The sequence below is a fragment of the Podarcis cretensis genome (genome assembly GCF_951804945.1).
Source record: "Podarcis cretensis genome assembly, chromosome: Z".
Classification (NCBI taxonomy): Eukaryota; Metazoa; Chordata; class Lepidosauria; order Squamata; family Lacertidae; genus Podarcis; species Podarcis cretensis.
In genome coordinates this window covers 39,212,200-39,233,969 of record NC_137184.1, presented here as the reverse complement: position 1 = coordinate 39,233,969, position 21,770 = coordinate 39,212,200, and the positions used below count along the sequence as shown (strand labels likewise).

Sequence of the window (21,770 nt, the reverse complement as noted above, 5' to 3'; positions counted from 1 at the left end):
GACATATCAAGCAGATTGACCCTAAAACCCTTGCAGAAGCCTGCTAGCCCCCAGGCTCCATAGAGCCTTATGCTATGCATATCTGATCTTTATCTGTGTTTACTCAGAAGTAAGTCCCACTAAATTCGGTGCGTGTGTGTTCTTGGGTATATCTACACCATAGTTTAAGCCCATAATCACACTGCAATCCTGTGCCCTCTTATCTGGGAATAAGCTCCATTGAACTAAGGATGATTTACTTCTAAGTAGGCATGCACAGGATGGCAGGGTTAAAGGTCCTTTCCTATGCATGCCTGCTTGGAAGTAAGAACCAGTTGGGACTCCTTCCAGGTAAGGCTGCAGTCGGGTTTCTGCATCATTACCAGGGAACAAGCCCCATTGAATGTAGTGATATGTGCATTTAAGTAAGCAAACATAGGAATGGGCTGCGCATGTTTAGGGTTTTTTTTGGAGAGGGAGGGAGCCATAGTGATATTGGTAGGATTTGTTTCAGCTTGCTTGTTTAAAGTATTTGTTTGCTCTGAACGCGAAGCCCTAAAATGATACCTTAAGGTTCTGTTGTGAGCCACCAACATATATGAGGCATATAGACTGCAGGCACCAACTGTATGCATACCTGTGGGTTAGGAATAAGCCCCACTACACTCAGTGAGATCTGCTCTGGAGTAAGCATAGATGGTATTGGGCTACAGAAGCCCAATCCTATCCCTGTTTTCTTGGAAGTCATTGGGGCTTACTTCTAGGTAAACATGCACAAGATTCCAACCTTGCAAGTGAGATAGAGATTGTGTGTACATGTTTCACATAAACCCTAGTTGTAAGCTGCATTATATGTTTGAATACGTTGCTTTAGATATGGAATATAGTATTTTTGCTGTGTGATGTTTGGTAATAAGCATCAATTGCATAGCACATTCCCAACACAGTTGAAAATATGCAGGTTCTTTTACCCAAGCAAATAAACAAATGCTGTTTCTTCTGCCTTACAGGGGGACTTTTCATGAGAAACACAGTCCAGGAGCACAGCGCATTCCGATTTGCTGTACAGTTATACAACACAAACCAGAATTTTACAGAAAAACCTTTTCACTTGAACTACCATGTTGACCACCTGGATTCCTCCAACAGTTTTTCAGTAACAAATGCATGTAAGTAGCTAGCTGGATTTTGCATATTATAGCCGCTGCCTGTTTATAGACCGATTCCCCAACTCCACCGTCCAAACACATTATCTCCCTCTTGCCCTGAAAAGCTATCTAGAACTGCATATCATGTTTGGTAAAACTAGATTGCAGCAAGACATCATTAACTGCTTTTGCAGCATTTTTAATGCATGTTACTGTTGGGATCATGAATATGGTTTGGCCTCCCCCCCCCCCCTTCACAAGCATACACACACACACCAATAAATCTGATGGAAGCAATTCTAAGTAAGACACATTTTCATGTGCCTCTGTTGCTTTGATGCGGAGATTATAAGCAGCATTTAGCAACAGCATGGATAGGAGTGTGAGCAAGTAGGTGGGGATTATTTCACAAATAATGTCTCTCAGGAACAAAATGTGGAGGAAGCTTTTTGAAGTGACCTTGAGGGTGGCAGAGGCAAATAGGCTTACTGGCCTCCTTCTGCCTTAAAAATAGCATTTCTTCTTGCTGAGAATGCCTTGATAAAAACCAGTGTGACTGTGCAAACTGATGGATGCCCTAGGAACCGAAGGGTGGGAGGAGAATTGGTGGAGAAAGCTTGACAGTCTGGAGAAATTAGCACTGCAAATGCATGTGTGTTTTTCATAGCTCTTGATGTTTCACAAGAGAAAAAGAGTGACTAGAGAGGGAGAGACTGAGGAAATCAGACAAGGAATTAATGTAGTGTGGTCAAGGAAAGCAAGTGAGTTCTGCATTCTGCTACATTGCAGCCTGTTAGAAGGCCCATCTTAATATTTGGGCATCTGTTTTTGTTTGGAAGAGGCATGACGTTTACAGCAACAAGAGCATCTCTGGCTGTATGCCAGCCTCTAATCTTAAATCCAAGGAAGCTGTTTAGGGAGCAGACAAAAGGAGGGCTTTTTTGGTTCCAGTGACCTTCCACACTGAAAGCTTAGTTGGTGTCTGATTTCAGACTTGGATTATTTGAACACCAGACAATTAGGTACACTTGGGTCAAGGGTACATTTCGCAGACTGGATGGTGGTTTTAAAATGTAAGGGATTCATATCCTGCCCCTTCCTCCCAGAGGTTCAGGGTGACACAAACCTGGGTCCCCCTGGTTCTAGTCTAGGGACCTTACAGCCCGGGGGTGAGCCAAAGTGGTATCTTCCAAGTGTTTTTACACTGTCAGCTCCCAACAGCCCAAGACAGCATGGCCAATGGTTAGGGATGATAGGAGTTGGAGTTCAAGAACATCTGGAAGCCACCACTACACCATCACAGCTCTCATGCCCTGCTGCCAAAAACCACTCTGTATGATGGTGCTACACCTCTTTTTATAAAAGCTTTGGTGGGCAGCAAGGAGGCTGGATTTGGTCTTGCATCTACCAGTTGCTGTTCCCTACCTTAAGGCATTTTCTTAAGAAAGAAAGAAAGAAAGAAAGAAAGAAAGAAAGAAAGAAAGAAAGAAAGAAAGAAAGAAAGAAAGAAATCCTTGCTCTTAAGCAAATAATTCAATTTGTTATCATGGTAACATTTGTGTAAAATGTTTCCCCTGGACCTTCCAGTTGAACTGGTGATGGTGGTGTGTGGGAGAATAACATGATCCTATTGCGAGATGTCCCAGAGACATGAAAATTATTGGGCAATGAGCTTTGAGAATGTGTGAGCTTAGTTTTAAGAAAGCCTTTTTTCTGCTGCACAGACCCTTGTAGGGAGGCTCCTAGTTGTGCAATTCCATCCTATTGGTTTATGTTTTGTTTTGTGTAAGATTTGCAGTTCAAGCTCTTTGGAAGTTTAAATGAAAATTCCAATAGTCCTGTTTATGGTGAAGGTTCCCAGTTTTTTAAACCATTGAAACTGTGAAAATAACAGCAACATATGTGTGAACCTTAGCAGGATTTTTTTAATGCTATGGAAAGCTACATCTGCTGGTTTCTGCAATGTTAAAGGCACAAGAGCGGGACACACTTGTTTCTCTGGTCAGTTGGCAAGTACCCCCACCCCACAATAAAACCCTGTGTCTAGATTTGGAGTTTTATTTTAATAATCCTGTCCTTCCCGAACAGCTCTCTTAACACATATCTGAGTAGTAATCCTTAATGAATGTAATCCCTTTAAGAGGCCCTATCTCAAACATAGTTTCCTTTAAAACATCAATTATATGGATTTAAACTAAAGGCACTGTACTTTTATGATAATTGGCTATTAACTACTTTCTTTTTTTAAAAAAAAAAAAACACAAAACTGCTGCTTGGATCCTATGAAGGGTGCCTCAAGGTGTCCTTTTAATGGCACACATTATTATTATTTGTGTTCACGATGCTATTGGAACAGTCCTGAGTGATCCCACATCCAATACTGTTTGTACCTACAAATGTTTTGGAGCAGTCTCACTGCTTCATTTACAACCAGCACATGTTCTGTAACTTCCTGCTGAAACCTGTAACATTCTATACATCAAATGTTTGTTTCTGTCCACCCTTGTTGCTCTATAAGCCCTCAGGTCAGCAATAATGTGGCAGCATTTGGGAAGCATCACAGAAAAACTAATAGAGCAGAATAAATCCACCACTGGTGCATTTATATTGTGGCAAAAGCATGCCAGCCCAATGTATTTTGGCACCTGAAGCAAACCACAAAATGGTGCCCACCCCTCTCAGGGAAGAAGGGGTGAGTGAAGATCATCATCAGGAACAAGGGGAAAATAAAGATCTACAAGAGGAACATGGGGGGGGGGGGGGCAGCAGCACTTCCTATTAGCCGAGACTGCTGTACAGGTGACCTGGAGTTGGGGCAGCTAAGGAGGAGCACACCACAGCCATTGCTGCTACCACAGCAGCGAGTGATGTATTCATTGGAGGCTGGATCTACTGCCCCTGTGAATCCTACCACCTGAAGCAGTCACCTCAGCTTGCCTTATGGGTGGGCCAGCACTGAAAACATGTTGCAGAATAAACCTTCAATAAAACTCCAGAGTCTCTTGCAAGGCTGGTTTAAAACACTGCACTTGTCGATCTGAGATGGAAAATAAACACCATTCCATCTTCTTTCAGTTAAACAAACACACACACCTAATGATAAAATAATTGGCCCCTTGCTGCTCTTCTGTGGCATCCAAAGTAATCATTCTGCCTTATAATTACCCTCAATTTAAGAATATAAGAGCCCTTTCAGCCAAACCCCAAAGTCATCCAGCACAGCAGCATTATATAAGCTAATAGTGATATCTGGTTACAATGGGTATGTAGGCAAAATGAGGTTACTGAAAAAAGGAAGAGGTACTGCCATGTTGGCATCTTTCTCAAGAGACAATAGAGTGTAGTTCTGGGAGTGAAGTCAAACTACTGCAGTAGAAGTACTGAAGTGACGTCCCTGGGGACCAAGCCTGGGCAGTGCATATAGAGGTATTGCACTGCACAGACAACACGACCCCCCCCCCCACCCTCAACCTTGCTGATGTGGTCCAAAGGAAAGCAGAGCAATGCACTTGGCACCAGCTGGGCTGTAAGAGCTGCTGGAAGGAGGCTACAAGGCACCATCCAAGCAGCATGGCACTGCCATGTTTAGGAGGGGAGGCTTTAAGAGAGTGCAGTGCCCTTTCTTGTCAGTTCAGTAAGGGCTGAGAATGCTCCATTGCCACAGGATGTTAAGCATCAGTTGGCAGAGGAATAGAAAACTGGGGAGAGATGGCAAATGGAATGGGTGATCTTGAGAGGCGGCATGGCTGGTTGGAATGGAGTAGACCACGAGTGCAGGAGCTCTCAACTTAGCAATATCTTATTGCAGATCCTGCTTTAGAAGCTTCAGAAAAGAGGGTACCAGTCATGTGCTCCTGAGCATAAAAGCAATAGCCCACCCTCACTTCTATTCAGTGGCAAGCTGCCTCTGAACCTGGAGGTTTTATATATCTCAGTGCACAATCCTCATTTGTCTAACCCCCTTTAAAGCTATTCTCGATATTTGCCATGGAACTCCATGCATTAATTGTGCCTGGAGAGAAGCAGTTCTTTATCTTCACTCTTCTGAATACTACCAATCAGACTGGAATTGAACAGTTTATTAAATGCTCAGGAGCATATATCATGCATTATATTACTTGTTGCGCTTGATCTTCCTGAATGCATCCCTAATCCAATTAGAAAATAACATGGTAATGCCAAGGTGTATTTCTCCTCCACAACTGCATATTTTAACATCACTGGAGCTGCAATTCTTTTCACTAGGACTAAGCCCCACCAGGTGCACTTAATTTCGAGTAAACACAGAGTTGCACTGTTGGTTGCTTGTTGCTGCCCTTATTTGCCCATACATGTGGTTAGTGTGATTATAGGGTACATTTGATGCTTGCTTATGGCAATCTAGTCTGCTTTAGCAATTAAGCATTTGGAAAGGAAACCAAAGCATGCTTATTTTTCCTCAAGTTGCACCCTATATTGGATCATGAGTTCCATCCAGGCCAGAGATGAGAAGCTACAGACTTCCAAATACAGCTGAATTCCAATTCCCATAGCCCCAGCCAGCATAGCCAATGGTCAGGGCTGATGGGAGTTGTGGTCTAGCAAAAGCATGTAGTGCCACAAATTCCCCATCACTAATCCTAGTCCAGGGATGTGGGTGGCATTGTGGGTTAAACCACAGAGCCTAGGACTTGCCGATCAGAAGGTCGGCGGTTCGAATCCCTGCGACAGGGTGAGCTCCTGTTGCTTGGTCCCTGCTCCTGCCCACCTAGCAGTTCAAAAGCACGTCAAAGTGCAAGTAGATAAATAGGTACCGCTCCAGCGGGAAGATAAACGGCATTTCCGTGCGCTGCTCTGGTTTGCCAGAAGCAGCTTAGTCCTGCTGGCCACATGACCTGGAAGCTGTACACCAGCTCCCTCGCCCAATAAAGCGAGATGAGCGCTGCAACCCCAGAGTCGGTCACAACTGGACCTAATGGTCAGGGGTCCCTTTACCTTTACCTAATCCTAGTCCAATGTCCTGCTTTAAAGAGCGGCCAGCGGCATCCTTCTGGGAAGCTTTAGGGCAAAACACAAAGTAGCCTTCCCCTGTTTGTTTCAAGTATCTGATATTCAGTGGCAAACTCCCTCAGATCATGGTGTCTCCGCAGCTTAAAGTTGCTGTTGGATTCTTTAACTTGTCTCTTGAATTCAGGGGGATGACTGTGACTTGGTGGAAGAGCATGCACTTTGCATGCAGAAGATCCCAAGTATAATTCATGGCACCTTCAGATAGAACTGGGGAAGATCACAAATATTGGGAAATCACTGCTAAGCAGTGTAGGCCGTGCTGAGCTAGATGGATCAGTGGTTTGACATGGTATAAGGAAACTGTCTAAGCCATTGTCATATCTTCTGTCAATGGAATTCCATACATGCCTTTTGAAAAGAAGTTACGTTTCTTTATTTGGCAGTAGACTTCCAACAGACTATTCAATGCAAGTGGCCCAGTAAATTTGTATCTGATATGATATGTGAAGGTAAACATTTTCTCCCCCCCCCCCCCCCCCCCCGCATCCTATTCTCCTGGAGCATCTGTGGCTACGTCCACAGAAGAAAGGGTAGGTAAAAGTGACCTTGTCTGGAATAAAAAGCTCAGTTGACGATGTATTACAGTGGGTGGAAATACATTATTTGCAGTCCTGCCCACTGAACACTGAAGTCTTTGCAGCTACAAATAAATATCCAGAAAGGCCACTACTATTCTCAGATCTGAAAGTAATTTGTCTCTGTAAAGTCATAATGCTCATGCATACAAATATGCCCTAGTTCCCCAAAGTGTATACAAATTAGCCACTGCCAATCCCTTATCCTTATTAATGAGCTAATGCTTTTTTATGTTTTGGATACATTTTCCTACAATTGTGTGGCTTCTCTTGGACAATCACCTACCCTCAAGGGCTACCATGTGATATTTGCCTTTGATATTTGCAACTGAAAATGAAAAAGTTGCAGTGACTCTACCGTGATTTGGGGTTTATCTGCACTGCAGATTCAACAGACTGTTTAGTCCATCCTTTCCCAACCTTGTGCCATTCAGGTGTTTCGAACAAATCCAATCAGCTTTAGCTAGTATAGCCATGTTCCCTTCAGCACCAGCTTCATGCAGCCCATGCCCATGGGGGTTGTATTCTCAAAGATCTGGAGACCACCAGGTTAGGGAAGGTTGGTAGTTACATTCCCTTCCTTAGGGGACTCTGGGAAATATAATTCTGCGAAGAGTGGCTGGGGGACAAACTCAGGGCTTTACCAAACTACCTTCCTTGGGTGCAATTAGAGTGATAGGTATAAAACCAATATAAGTTTATACCATAAATAGAGCCCCATCATAATGAATACTGCAAGGGACAAGGTGGTCGGATTACTATTATTCTTTTATCACTGAATTCTATAATATGTTTTAAATTGGGATGGTGCTAAATGTTCAGGTCCTTGGTTCCTATTTTGTTTTAACCACCCCTTTCTCTTTCAGCTGGGGCACTTGTAAAGGTATCAAGTGGTATATTGTTCTTCCTAAAAACATTTGAAGATGTTTTCACCCTAATAGTTTCACTATTTGATCCTAGGGTAAAATCATCCCAGGTTGTTGTTTTGTGTGTGTGTGTGTTTTGTGTGTGTGTGTAAATTTGATTTCCACTGGGTTGTTAAAATGCCTGTAAAAATATTTAGCATTCCAAAGATAGCCGGATAATTATTGCTGTTTTTATTTGTTATTTTGCTTTTTAAAAATAATGCCACCTTGTTTTCAATGTTTGCTTCTATCAGTATTTTTAAATGGATATTTAAATGACATGTATTTTTTCCTATGGAGTGAGCAATATATAAATTAAGTAAATAAATTTATTATTATTATTATTATTATTATTATTATTATTAGCCACCCAGCAGTGGCTCTCCAGGGTGTCAAACCAGGAGTCATTCCTAGCCGTATCTGGAGATGCCAGGGATTGAACTGGAGATCTTCATCATGCAAGGCAGATGCTCTGTCACTGAGCTATGGCCCTTCCTCCCCGAGGAATCCAGGTGCAGTGCTCTGCTCAGTGAAGGGTCAGTCAGGGATGCAATGGTCATATGTTTCATCCACAGCAAACCTGGCAGATGTCTAACCTCCTGCTTAAATACCTCCAGCAAATGATAGCGCCCCCCACCCTGCCCCACAAGGCAGTCTGGTCTGCTATTGAGCAGTTATTAGTGTTAGAAATTTTCTTGTTTGACTGAAATTTCCTTCTGTACAACCTTCACTCTGCCCTCTGGTGTAACCAAGGGCACTTTCAGGGTGCCCAGAGCTCTGGCACTTAACAGGGCGTGTCTTAAGGGCTGGTCAGCTTGCAGTGTCATATAACTATAAATGGAGATCTAATCTAGATTTGCGAGTGTGGAGGCAGAATGATAAGGAAACATTTATACCAGGAAGATTGTCCTAAGGTCTGAAATTATGATCTCTTGAAACATTTTCTAATTTGATCAAGGAAGAAGAAAACTCGTTTCTTATGCCGTATCCAGTTTACTGCAACCTGGTGTACATCTGAGGTAGCATAGACTTACCTGGGGAAACAGGGAAGGGAAAATGGGCTATTCGCTAAAAGGTATCATCTATTTTCAGAGGCAGAACTACTCTGATCTCATGAGATCGTGTGTGTGTGTAAGCACTCGCCCCTTTTCCAGTTAACTTGCTACATAAACCTGTAGTATTTTGTCTTGGCATACCATGTTTCTTATCTTGTGTTAACACCTATCTAGGGATAGAGAGGAGAGATGCTGTACTGAGCTGTAGCTCAGTGGTGGAGCATCTGCTTTGCACAGATCCAACCCCCAGAATCTCCAGGTAGGGCTGGGAAACCTTGGAGAGCCACTGCCAGTCAGTGTAGGCAACACCAATCAGGTGAGCAAATGCTCTGTTAGCAATAGTGTGACCATTCTACAGCTTTGGGTTCTCTCTCTTCCTTGGGGAGTGGGAAATGCCAAATGAAGCTGCTAACTTGCTTTGCAAGTCTGACGAGTGCATAAGTCAATGTAAGCAGGTGGATACAGAGGCATTGCAGGGTTCAGCTCACATTTGAAGTGAGACGTCTTTGTTGGAGTATATTGAGACAGAGCAGCTTAAATGCATGATTCCATCCCTAGCATGTCTACCTGTGTGTGTGTGTGTGTGTATATATATATTCCCTCTCTGAGTTTAATTCAAAACCTCCAACGGTGTCTTTTACTGTTAGGTTTTCAATTATGTTTAACGTTCTGTTGCTCCTATTCCCTCAAAATAAAGCACTGCTGGTGTCTTTTTCTGTTCTGCTCTTGTAGTGCACTACACTACATTGCTCCAGCCACTGCAGTGTCAGCTCATTAGCACTCAGATCGCATATTCTCTCTCTCTCTCTCTCTCTCTCTCTCTCTCTCTCTCTCTCTGCACTGTCATCGCAAAAAAAAGGGGCTGTTGTACACCTTTATGGTCAACAAATGTGGTCTTGGATTATGCACCATTTGCAGGGGATATTTAGAAACCCAAGCCTTGGGTTACTTCACCCACCCTGCTCTGGAATTTTCCTAGGGAAAAGGGTTAGCTTTAATACTTAAAACCCTGCAAGAAAATTGGTTGATCTTAGTGAAGGTGGGGCCTATTTTTAAAAGCTTTAGTTGCATGATGCAGATGATCTCTCATCAACAGCTAGCCACCTTGACCAATCTGCAGGCCACCCTCTATTCTCATTCCTCTTATTAAATTTCCTTGTAGGTATCTGTTCAAAATCTTCAGCTAGCCCACAAAGAGAGATAACAAATGTTGATCTGTCTGCATCCTAGATGCAGATGCCATGGCATTTCCTCCTTTGCCAACCAAAGGGGAAAAGAGCATAATTACCTAATTATCCTTGTTTGCCGAGATCCATTTAGATGTTTGTTTGGGTGCTTCTCATCAAATGGGGGGTTTTGTAGCTTTTCTTCACTATTTCTACTCAGTGGTGTGGTGTGTTTCTCCCCCCCTTTCAATTCGTTTTCAAGCATTCAGAGGGATGGGGTTTTACAGAACAAAAACTTGGCATGTTTTGATGTGTTGAATAGTATTACAGGACATGATATGACCCACAATTTGGAGAGATCATTTAAATAAGAAAAAAATGCCTTTACTCCCTGCTATGTGCACCACTTTTCTTGTCTGTTGCTGTTCCTCATTTTCTGTTTCCACTGGACAAACAACTTGCTTTCCTTGCCTCTGGGTGTTCTCTCTCTCTCTCTCTCTCTCTCTCTCTCTCTCTGTCTCTCTCTTTCTTTCTTTTAAGCCAGCTGGTAAAGCAATGATGATGCAAACTGGTCATTTCACTGCTGCCCAAGATGCCTCTGTTTTAAGGGAATTAACAGAGGAAGGGGAGGAGAGAGAGAGGACAGGGCTAGCAGTTGAAAGTGCAAATCACTCTTAAGTACGTCAAAGGATGGCCCTCCCCACTAAGGCACTCTAATGTGGGTTATGTTTTGAGAAGCTCAGTTTATATAGGGCTCCTGTGTTGTCCCAGACATCCAGACACCGGCCAGATTGGGGGCTTCTGCTTAGCTTTAAATGATAATGGCATCAATTAACCAAGTCTTTACGTTAGTGCAGGTGTGGTGAACATGTGGTCCTCCAGCTGTTGCTGAGCTATGCCTCCCAGCATCCCTGGCCATTGGCTATGCTTGCTAGAGCTGATGGAAGTTGTCCATAAGCATCTGGAGGACCAAAGGTTCCCTGCACCTGTTTTAGTTAGTGCCCTTCTCCTCCCTTACCCTCCTGTACTGCTGCAGTTACAATTAGCATGATGCTCCATGATTACTTCTCCTCCTGCTATCTGGATCTCATTAAGTTTCTGACCAATCTCTGGCCTCGCTAAAGATGAATTCATAGCAACAAGAAGAAGTGGTGACAGGTGCAAAAGCTTTGATACAGATGAAGCCACCCTTAAAGTCAGTGGTTCATAAATCTGTCTGTCCATGGACACACTTGACTGTAGCTACTCACCTGTAAAATACAAACAAGGACTGCTGGTGTGTTGATGACCTGTGAATGACTAGAGACATATTTTCAGCATTTATATACCATATATGGTCCCCAAGACTAAATTCTCCCAGGTTACACTCACATCATAAATTAAAGCAGTGCTATGCCACTTTAACAGGGATGCAGGTGGCACTGTGGGTTAAACCACAGAGCCTAGGACTTGCTGATCAGAAGGTCACTGGTTCGAATCCCTGCGACGGGGTGAGCTCCCATTGCTCGGTCCCTGTTCCTGCCAACCTAACAGTTCAAAAGCACGTCAAAGTGAAAGTAGATAAATAGGTACCGCTCTGGCGGGAAGGTAAACGGTGTTTCCATGCGCTGCTCTGGTTCGCCAGAAGCGGCTTAGTCATGCTGGCTACATGACCCAGAAGCTGTACGCCGGCTCCCTCGGTCAATAAAGCGAGATGAGTGCCGCAACCCTAGAGTCGGCCACAACTTGACCGAATGGTCAGGGGTCCCTTTACCTTTACCTTATGCCACTTTAACAGCCAGGGCGTTCCCCACTCTAAAAAATTCCTGGGAGCTGTAATCTGTTAAGAGTGCTGCGAATTGTTATGACTTGTACAGCTTACACAGCTAAAATTACCAGCACCCTTAACAAACTACAGTTTCCATGATTCTTTTGGGGAAGCCATGGCAGTTAAAGTGGTGTAAAAGTACCTTAAATGAATTCTGAAGATGTTCCCCCAGTGTTTTGCAAAGGCCTGGGCATCTGCTTGTCTTATTACTGACCATCTGCATCTGAGAACCTTTTCAGTATGTTTGATGCAAAATGTGAACTGCATTTCTCTAAGATGAGTATGGCCAGTAGTGCTTGTAGCTTTACTTCTTATGTTTTGAGTATTCTTCACTGGAGCAGAAAGAGCCTGAGTTCTTACTTAGACAAGAAGTCTGGGGACTTTCATCCTCTGAGGTCTTTGAGAGTTTTATTTCCCATTGACTTCAGGAGGAACAAGACCTAAGCCCACTGGGAATATTCACATGAGAGGACTGCAACAGCAAGCCAAATCTTTGACAAATTTGATACAGAAGACAGCAGTTCAGATCCAAGGGAGCATAGAGAGGCATGGCAAGCAAGGGGAAAACAGAGTGCTCAACATAAATGGCTATTTTAAACTGAAGGTTTAGAGTAGGGAGAGAGAATCTCCCATTTGAATAAATAGCAGGAACCTGCATTGGGACTTTCCTTTTGCAATGGTACGTAATGCAGGTCTGGAGAACATTTGGCTTTCTTGATATTGCTAAAATATCCCAGCAGGTATGGCATGATGGGAGTTACTGCTCAGTAATACATGGAGAGCCAACTATTCCCCACACCTGTTGAAAAGTGTTTAATTTTTTTTGTATTTTTAATGCATGCACAATGACTGATCAAACTAAGCTTACAATTTGAAATTAGAGAGTTGTGAGGGACCTTGGAAGTCATCTAGTTTAACACATTTTGGCACATAATGGTATAAATAATATAAACAATAACCCCTACACAATGCAGGAATGAAAATGCACAGTGCAGCCACAGCATCCCAGAAAGATGACTGCCCAGACTGATATATCTCCAGCAAAGGACAGCCCACCATGTCCTGAGACTAATGTTGAACAAATCTTACTGCTATAAATTTCTCCTAAAGCTTATCTGAAATCTTTCCTTGCAAGCCTACTCCATCTACCTTATGACAATATCTGTATGGCAGCCCTATATTTAAACACAGCTGTAATATTTCCTCTTAATCTTCCCTTCTCCTGCCTAAACTTACCCAGCTCCACCAACCCAACTCCATAGGACTTAGTTTCCAGACGTCCTCACTATTCTAGTTGCCCTCTGCTGGACACGCTCCAATTAGGACAATGATAGGGAACTTGTTGTCTAACAATATCTGGGATGCGAATATCTCCCATCATCCCTGACCACTGGCAGTGCTGCCTGGTGCTGAAAGGAGTTGGCATGAAACATGTTTATCTACCCTGAGTTAAGGGAAGGGTCATGATTCAGTGGCAGAGCTTATGCTTTGCATGCAAAAGGCTGAAGGTTGAATCCCTAGCTTCTCCAGCTAGGGCTGGTAGAGATTCCTCTCTGAAACTCCGAAGAGCCTTTGCCAGTATGTGCAGAAAATATTGAACTGGATGAACCAGTTATATAATTCAGCATCCTGTGTTTGTCAACAACTAACCTTTTGACTGTTACAAATCCCCCGCTTCGGTTGGGACCACACAGGAAAATAAGATTGCCCTAGGTAGGATCCATTAGTTACGACAAGTAGATGTATTGGCTTGATTTGGATCCAGTGAATATAGTACCAAATAATTACTAAACTTTTTGAAGATGACATTGCCACTCATTTTTCTTCTTCTTAAAATACCAACACTAATGCACTTCACATGTTTTGCCTATTGGGTCACTGTGTAATATGACCTTCCCCTGAATACTCCCAAATTGAGTGGCTGATTTGAAATAAACAAAAGGCCAGAAAACTGGAACAAAAGGGAATTGCTGTCACATGGGGAGAGGGACCAGGTAGGTGACCACAGCTTCTCCTCTGCTGCTTCTCAGTTTTGCTATATTGATTGCATTTGTTTTGAAGCTGCCAAACTTCTCGTTGTCTAATTAACTTTGCTTAATGTCAAAAGAGCAGCCCTGTCATCAACCTCTTTCACACATCTGAAATATCAGGCAATGCTAACTCTGGCTTCAAGGTTGACATTTTCATTGCAATTCAGATTAGGTCACCCTTGGAGAAACTTTAGATGAATATAATTAGCAGATTGAGGAAGTCTCCTGCATCGAACCACCATGGGATATTTGCTTTTCTCAGCATGCATATAATTTAATGCTTACCAAAAGGGGAGAGGAAAAAACGCCAAAAATGTCACATCACAAGTCAGCATACTTCCATTCTTCCTGTTACTTGTTGGAATGTAGATACATTAGCTCTCCTTCTACCTGCTAAAATTTAGGTCCTGAGCAGTAGGTTTCCTTTATAAACACTGTGCCAAATGCATGGAAAAATACAGTGGATGTCCTGTGCAACTGGTCTCAGGGTTCACAGAGTAGCTGGACTGGAACACTGTTGTCATATATTGGCAGGGCAGCTTAGTCCCCATGCTGGGAACCTCATTTTGTTAAAGGTGCTGAGAATTATTGTTAGGAGACCCTGATTCTCCTCAGAGAGCTTATTGAAAAGAGGGATTGATTGTTCAACCACTCTGGAAACTGTAGCTCTCAGTGAGGGAAAGGGGTCTCCTGGCAACTCTCAGTACCCTTAACAAACTACAGTCTTCATGATTTTTTGAGGGAAACCATGACTGTTTAAAGTGATATGATGGTGCTTTAAATGTGTAGTGCAGATATGGCTTTAGCGGTTTGGTAAATCAGGGTCTGGCTTAGACAAGGCATGTGCAGTCAGAACCTTGGACAGATCACTGTGTGAAAGCTGGCTGAAATGTTCTTACCCAAGGCGACGAGCTGCTGATTCAGCAAAATGTATGTACAGGCCTTCAGAGGAACTGTGTGTGTCCTTCAGGAGCTACTACCTTATTCTACATTCATTAGAATGTTGGGGGCTGCCTTGGGAGTAAGTTTTATAAAACAATATCCACTGGCTTGGAAGGATGGAGAGTGTGATAGCAACCAGGCAAATGGCATGTCATCCACAATTGGCATCCTCCTCTGTGCTGAGTACAGTTAGAGGGTGACAGTAATTCGTATTATGGATTTGTATATCTAGTACAAGATAAGGCAAGTTGAAGGGTCATTTTTGGAAGGTCATCATTAAACTATTTAAAGAAATCTGTCTCCTTTCTTCAAACGTTAGTAGAAGCAGTATCCATCTAGAATGGCATCCTGCAGGTGGTATGGAATGTGGCGTGACATTGCCTTGGACAGCCCTGGCACCAGTTTTGGAGGAGACTGGCAAAGCAATATGCAGGCTTATCTACAGACAGCCACCAGCGGTAGTGCTGCATTCTACACTGGCGTGTGTAACCCACCAACCATTGTAAATACACACAATGCCCCCAATTCACTCCAGCAGTATGAATGAAATAGCCTACAGATGGCTCTCAGGATCAGCATTGCATGGTGGTGGTCCCCACCACTTTTAATTTCATTGTTTGCAGATATAGTGAAAAGAAAGAAGGGATGTCAGCTGACATCGATAAGAATCAACCCCGATATGTGTGTGTGTGTGTGTGTGTGTGTGTGTTTTGTTTATATGTCCAAATAGATATACAAATGAGATAGATACCTCCAAATATTTTTTTTTAAAAATGCAGTAAAATCTTCAGACCATTGAGTAAAGTATGGTGGGTGTTTAGCCTTCAAACCTTGAAGTAGAAGTCTATTTGCAACCGCAAGGACCCGCTTTTGTTAATAATAATAATAATTAATAATTTTTTATTTATACCCCGCCCTCCCCAGCCAAGGCCGGGCTCCCAGACCCACTATTGTATGTTGAGCAACTTTTTAGCTATTTAAATCCAAGAACGAAGCCTCTTGCTGTTTTTTTTAAATATATTTTATTAAGGGTTTTCTTGTTTTACAGTGTAAGTGTAATGCCTCGTATTTTTTTCCCCCCGTGTAACATTTTTACAAATCCATTTCATTTGTTGAGGCATTAGGGGGAGAAGAAAAAAGAAAAGAAAAAAAAGAAGAAGAAAGGAGGGTGGAAGGAGGGGAGATGGATGGGGGTGGGGTGGGGTAGCGGTGTTTCTATTATGCTTAATGTATGTAGTTTGGTGTCAGGGTGCTTGTGTTGTTCACTTGTGTTCCTTTGGTGGTGAGAGAGGTTGGGGTTGGCCTAGGATGTGATTGTTTGTTTGTGATTGGCTGTGGTGATCTTTGTTTGAAATATGCTGGTGTCTATGGCATCAGTAACAACTAAAAGGAAGTCCAGATCACACACCCCAAAATTCACTAACGGGCAAAGCCAATTGGTGCAGGACAAGTGCTCCTTATGAAATGAGTTTTTAAGATCTACCAGATGTTAACAAAGAGAAAAAGAGTGGAAGGAGCTGCTTTTATATCTGCTGTACTGTGGTCTCCTGAGAGACAATGCAGACATTTAAAACTTACCTGGAATTTGATACCTTAACTCTTTGTGGGATAATTGCTTTTTGTCTTGCATCAGCATGCCTTTGACCCTTTTTTGTTGCGTTTCCATGAGAGAAGTTGGCCCTTTGAGATGACTGTATCCTATAGCTGGTGTCCTAAATCAGAGGAAATGAGCCAAGACCCCACGAATTATTTACTTATTTATCAGGAACTCTTTATAATCTGCCCTTCACTCAAGGGTACTACTGTGGAACAATGAAATTAAACAAAATATATATGCAGTGCCACCTTGTTCCTCCCAAAGGTAGCTGAGGGTCAGCTGTGGACATCACTGGTGTACCAACATTAACTATGCTTCTTTCCAGGTGTCGAAAAGACTATGAACATCTGAATGCCATCCATCCAGATTCACTACAATGGCAGGATCCAACATGCCAACACGCATTCAGAACCTACATTCTTAGATACTTTCTCCCAAATATTCCAGTTTTGTTTGGTTTTCTGATGTTTTCACAGGAGATTGGAACAGAGCTCAGTTTCCAGACCAAGGCTGCAGTCATAAAAGGCAGGTTTATACTGGCTGGTTGTATAGTTCCAGCTGATAGTGAAAGCTAGTTTGCATTCTTTTGTTGGTGAATTACTGGTGTTGATGGTGACAACAAATTTCCAGCTGCTGTGGCATTTTCTACAGAGATGCCTCTGCATCTTCTTTTATGTTTCTTAATTCTTCAACACACTGAGGACTTGCTTCTAGAACTTGTTGAGATTGACTACTGAGAAAAGATGCATATAGTCACAATACAAAATGTACTTTACTCTTTGCCGTACTGGTGAGGGTCTTGAAAATCATAATTATGATGATGATATCAATGCAAATCAGCTAGGTATCATTTGCCAGTGAGATTCTTCCTGGGCAGTGAGATTCTTCCTGGCCCACTACTTGACACAATAAATAAATAAACAACAAATAAATTCCATTATCCTTGGCCAGTGGGCATTTTGGCTAGGGCTGTTGGGAGTTGGAAACCAATGACATATAGAGTCAATAATAATAATAATAATAATAATAATAATAATAATTTATTTTTTATACCCTGCCCATCTGGCTAGGCCTCCCCAGCCACTCTGGGCAGCTTTCAACAAAATATTAAAATACAGTAATGCATCAAACATTAAAACCTTCCCTAAACAGGGCTGCCTTAAGATGTCTTCTAAAAGTCTGGTAGTTGTTTTTCTCTTTGTCATCTGGTGGGAGGGCATTCCACATGGTGGGTGCCACTACCGAGAAGGCCCTCTGCCCAGTCCCCTGTAACTTGGCTTCTTACAGGGAGGGAACCACCAGAAGGCCCTTGGCACTGGACCTCAGTGTCCGGGTAGAACGGCGGGTGGGGGGGAGACGCTCCTTCAGATATATTGGACCGAGGCCATTTAGGTTTCCTATGAGAGAAGTTTATAAAATTATGCATGGCATGGAGACAGTGGATAGAGAAATGGTTTTCTTCCCCTCTCATAATGCTAGAATTCATGGACACTCAATGAAGCTGAATGCTGGAAGATTCAGGACAGACAAAAGAAAGTACTTCTTCATGCAACGCATAATTAAACTATGGAACTCACCCCCACAGGAGGCAATGATGGCCATCAACTAGCATGGTTTTAAGAGAGGATTAGACAAATTCATGAAGGCTAACACTATCAACAATTACTAGCTGGGATCGCTATGTTCTGCCGCCACTGTCGAGGCATAATGCCTCTGAATACCAATTGCTTGGAATCACAGTTGGGGTGTCTGCCATTGCACTCATGTCCAGTTTGCAGGCTTCCTACAGGTATCTGGTCAGCCACTGTGAGACAAGAATGCTGGACTAGATGGGTCATTGGCCTGATTGAGCAGGCTCATCTTATGTTCTTAATTTGTGGTTTGTGACTGGTTAACTTTTAATCAACGTCACAGTGATGGAACATCATGATAAGCAATGTGTGCTGTGTGGTGCATGAATTCATTTTGTATACACTGACTGTTGTGTATGCAAAGGGTATGCAAAAGTCTATGAGGGTTGGTACAGACTAGGAATGAAGCAAACCAAATCAGACCCTGATATGCTTGTGCCAGGAATCAAAGTCTGACAGCTGGGGAGATTCCCAAAGATTTAATGGTTTCCTGCAAATGTAGCTGCTTTACATATATATCTTTAAAAAATAAAATAAAAAAGCTTTCTTTTTAGAACAGATTCAGCCTTATCGGCTGGTAAGAACAGCTTTATAGTGCAAGCTGTGATCTATCTGTGTCCCTGGAGCCACAGGGGGCAGAACCACAAAGAAATGGGTGAGCCTCTAACATTCACACTGAAAAGAAGGGCCTATTTTATACTCCAAGGCCTAATTATGAACAGTTTAAGAGCTAACATTCTTTTTATCCCTTTCACTATTGATTAGCATTGGCACAGAATGCAAGCTGGCACGATTGGAAGCTGTGATCAAGGGCAGCAGTGCTCATGTGATGATTCTGCAGTGTGAGGGCACCGGTTGCCTGGAAATCTCCTCGGGATTCTGGCTTGTGCTGATTTCGGACATCTGATTCTTATAGGGCATGCATAAGCCATGATGCCAGACAGGCAGAAATATATTGTGTAAGCTGTTTCAGATATTCTACAGACCGCTCCTGAAGAAGGAACCTTGTGTTCCAAAGCACACTGAACTGTAATAAATCTTCTGAGAACAAATTTCTCCTTCCTGCACTCTTTCTTTCCTTTTTGCTGGGTAGAAATGCTTCTCAAGTTGTCACCAGCCCTCTTTGCCTGAGGAACATGTCATTTCCAAGGAAGCTGAATGCTGGAAAATTCAGGTGAACTAAAGAACTACTTCTTCACACAATGCATATTTAAACTATTCCCATAAGAGGTACCAACCTCAGATGAATTCATGAAAAAGGCTATTAGTGGGCACAAGTCATGAAGAGGTTCTTTGCATACCAGTCGTTGGGAATCACAAATAGAGAGAGTGCTCTTGCATTCAGGTCTTGCTTGTGAGTTTCTCATGGCCATCTGGTTGGCCACTGTGAGAACAAGATGCTGGACTAGATGGTCCATTGGCCTGATCTAGTAGAGCTTTACTTATGTTCTTATGGTATGCTTCTTAAGACTTCCAACCATGTTCTTGTTAACCCTGAGCCTATTTTCCATCCTAGCTGTTCCTTGCCTCCTTGCAACCTCAACCTACCTTAGTCTCTTTGGCTGTGTCCTGCTCCTTACTACACTTGCCCTAGGGCAGATCTTCAGCCAACCCTTTCCACTCCCCTTTGCCACCATTTCTTGCCAGCTTCAGGCAAATCCCAGTGACTGAATCTCCATTCATCGGGGATTCAACACATATGGCATAGGCTCGTTTATTGAACTTTCCCCATACTAGCTATCTCTCTGTCTCGAGTTGGTGATTTATTAATTATCTGAAGTCTTGATCCTGTGGCCACATCTCTCTAGGGCTATGGACTGGGTCTCCTATGACCCAGTGAGTGGTGGATGTGTGCACTATTATGAAGAAAAAGCTGCCAAAAATGGGTGTTGAAAACTTAATGGTGCCTGAGTACCACCCATTAAGTATTCTTGATGCACACTTGTACCTGTGCAGTGTTTCCAGCACTGCTTGGATGATCTTTAAGATTTGCCAGTTGTTGAGTCAGTGCTTGGTCTGTTTGGTTTCATTCAGTGGAAGCTCCAGTGATCAAGATACACCCCATGTACTCATTGTACATTCAGAATATGCTGATCTTTTAGTTCCGATCTCTAGCTCACATGAAGCTTAGTAAATTCACCTTTGCACATACATATTCCATCACCTGTGTTCCTCTGCTTTCTTCCTCACTCTCAACATTCTAGATCATAAAGCTCCTAGGAGCAGCAATTCCCCCCCCCCGGCTTATTTTGACCTCCAAAGCAACATTGATGACAACAATGGATAATAATATAAATATACAAAAATGATGACTATGGTGCACTCATCTTGCAATTAAGCTCAGCCATTCGGGTTTTGAGTTTTGGACAGGCCAACAAAATGCAGCGAAACTGCTGATTGTTTTGACAACTTTGCCACTTCTTTGAAAGAACTTTGCACTGATTTATATTTACAGGGCTATTCATTTTGCCCTGGCAGTTACACAATGCAGCTATTATGAGGATATGAAATGATGCCCTGAGTTATACCTTCCTTGCATGCCGAAAATAACAAGCTTTCTTCTTATGACTCTTTATATTGGCGGATGAATTTGAGAGCCATTCATCACTCGAGAGTACTTTAGGATGCTTAAAAGGAAAGGATAATAGGGTATTTCTGCTTTAAGAATCAAAAGATTACTATAATGCTTTCAAAAACAGGCAGAGTTAAGAAAAGGAGTAATTTTGCACTGATAAAGAACAAACTCAAAATGCAGTGGCTTGCTGGCATGGACAAACATCTGCTGCATAGATCAAGGGGCAAAAAAAAATCCACTTCATTAAAAATTAAATACCCATAGTCTTTCTCCAGGGGTGGCTAAAAACTAACACAACTGGTGGGGCCGTAGGCAGAGCAGCTAATGGGGGGCAGAGCCAGTCATCTGACTCTGATTACCGCCACCCCCACCCCCATCCTTTTCCCTTGCAAAAATGCAGTGGACAGCTAAGTTATTCTCAGACACAAGTATCAGATATTTAAGACACAGCTACTGAAGAGAAACATTGGACACCCTAGAATTTTTACAGCTCTAGGAGTTGTCATCAGATACCTAGATATGCTTGTGTTTCCCACACCCACCCCAAGTTCTTTTATAATAAGAGAGATGAAAAGAAAAGACTCCAGGACCATGGGGAATTTATAAATATGGTTCTATGAGTTACAGGGATGCTGTGCTCTTTCTTTGGAACTTAGGGTTCAGGAAAAACAACAACAACAACAACAACAACAACAACAACAACAACAACAACAGTAGAGCTCTAGAGATCAGTTTCTGCTGTGCTTTCCTTCTATGTCTTAGACATCATTTATTAGGTTCCAGCAGTATTCAATGGTCTTCTGTTATAGTCTGCCAATCTTAGGGCCACCCTTAACTCTAAACTACAACACAGTGCTGCTCCCCCCCCCCCATGGACACAAATCATATGTTACCATCTTGTTCATTGTCTGTTTTCTCTGTCTTTTTTATTATCAATATTTTATTAAAAGAATTTCAGTTATGGTGATGAAGGAGAAGGAAAGGGGGGAAAGTGAAAAAAAACTACATTAATAAAGAAAGATATAGTAAAGGATCCTTGGATGGTTAATTCCAACTGAATTTGAGTATGGGGTACAGCACTCATCTCCGCTTTCAGGATCCTGCGTTTGTCCCCAGACACTTTTCCGGCCAACATGACTAAACCACTTCTGGTGCAATGGGACACCGTAACGATTTACCTTCCCACTGCAGCGGTACCTATTTATCTACTTACACTGCTATGCTTCCAAACTGCTAGGTTGGCAGGAGCTGGGACAGGGGGCAGGTGTCAGGTTTAGATTAGCAGCCATTGCAGAAGTTGAGACAAAAGAT

The 21,770-nt window shown here is 42.7% G+C and overlaps 1 protein-coding gene across 3 annotated transcripts in view; it reads left to right on the top strand.

Moving 5' to 3' along the window:
• Window positions 1–21,770, top strand: part of GRIA3 (glutamate ionotropic receptor AMPA type subunit 3) — a 210,227-nt gene that overhangs the window by 2,518 nt on the left and 185,939 nt on the right. For all 3 annotated transcript variants that reach the window (XM_079962761.1, XM_079962759.1, XM_079962760.1), the window contains exon 2: window positions 990–1,148. In XM_079962761.1, coding sequence (XP_079818887.1) covers window positions 990–1,148 — 159 coding nt within the window. The remainder of the gene's footprint in view (window positions 1–989; window positions 1,149–21,770) is intronic.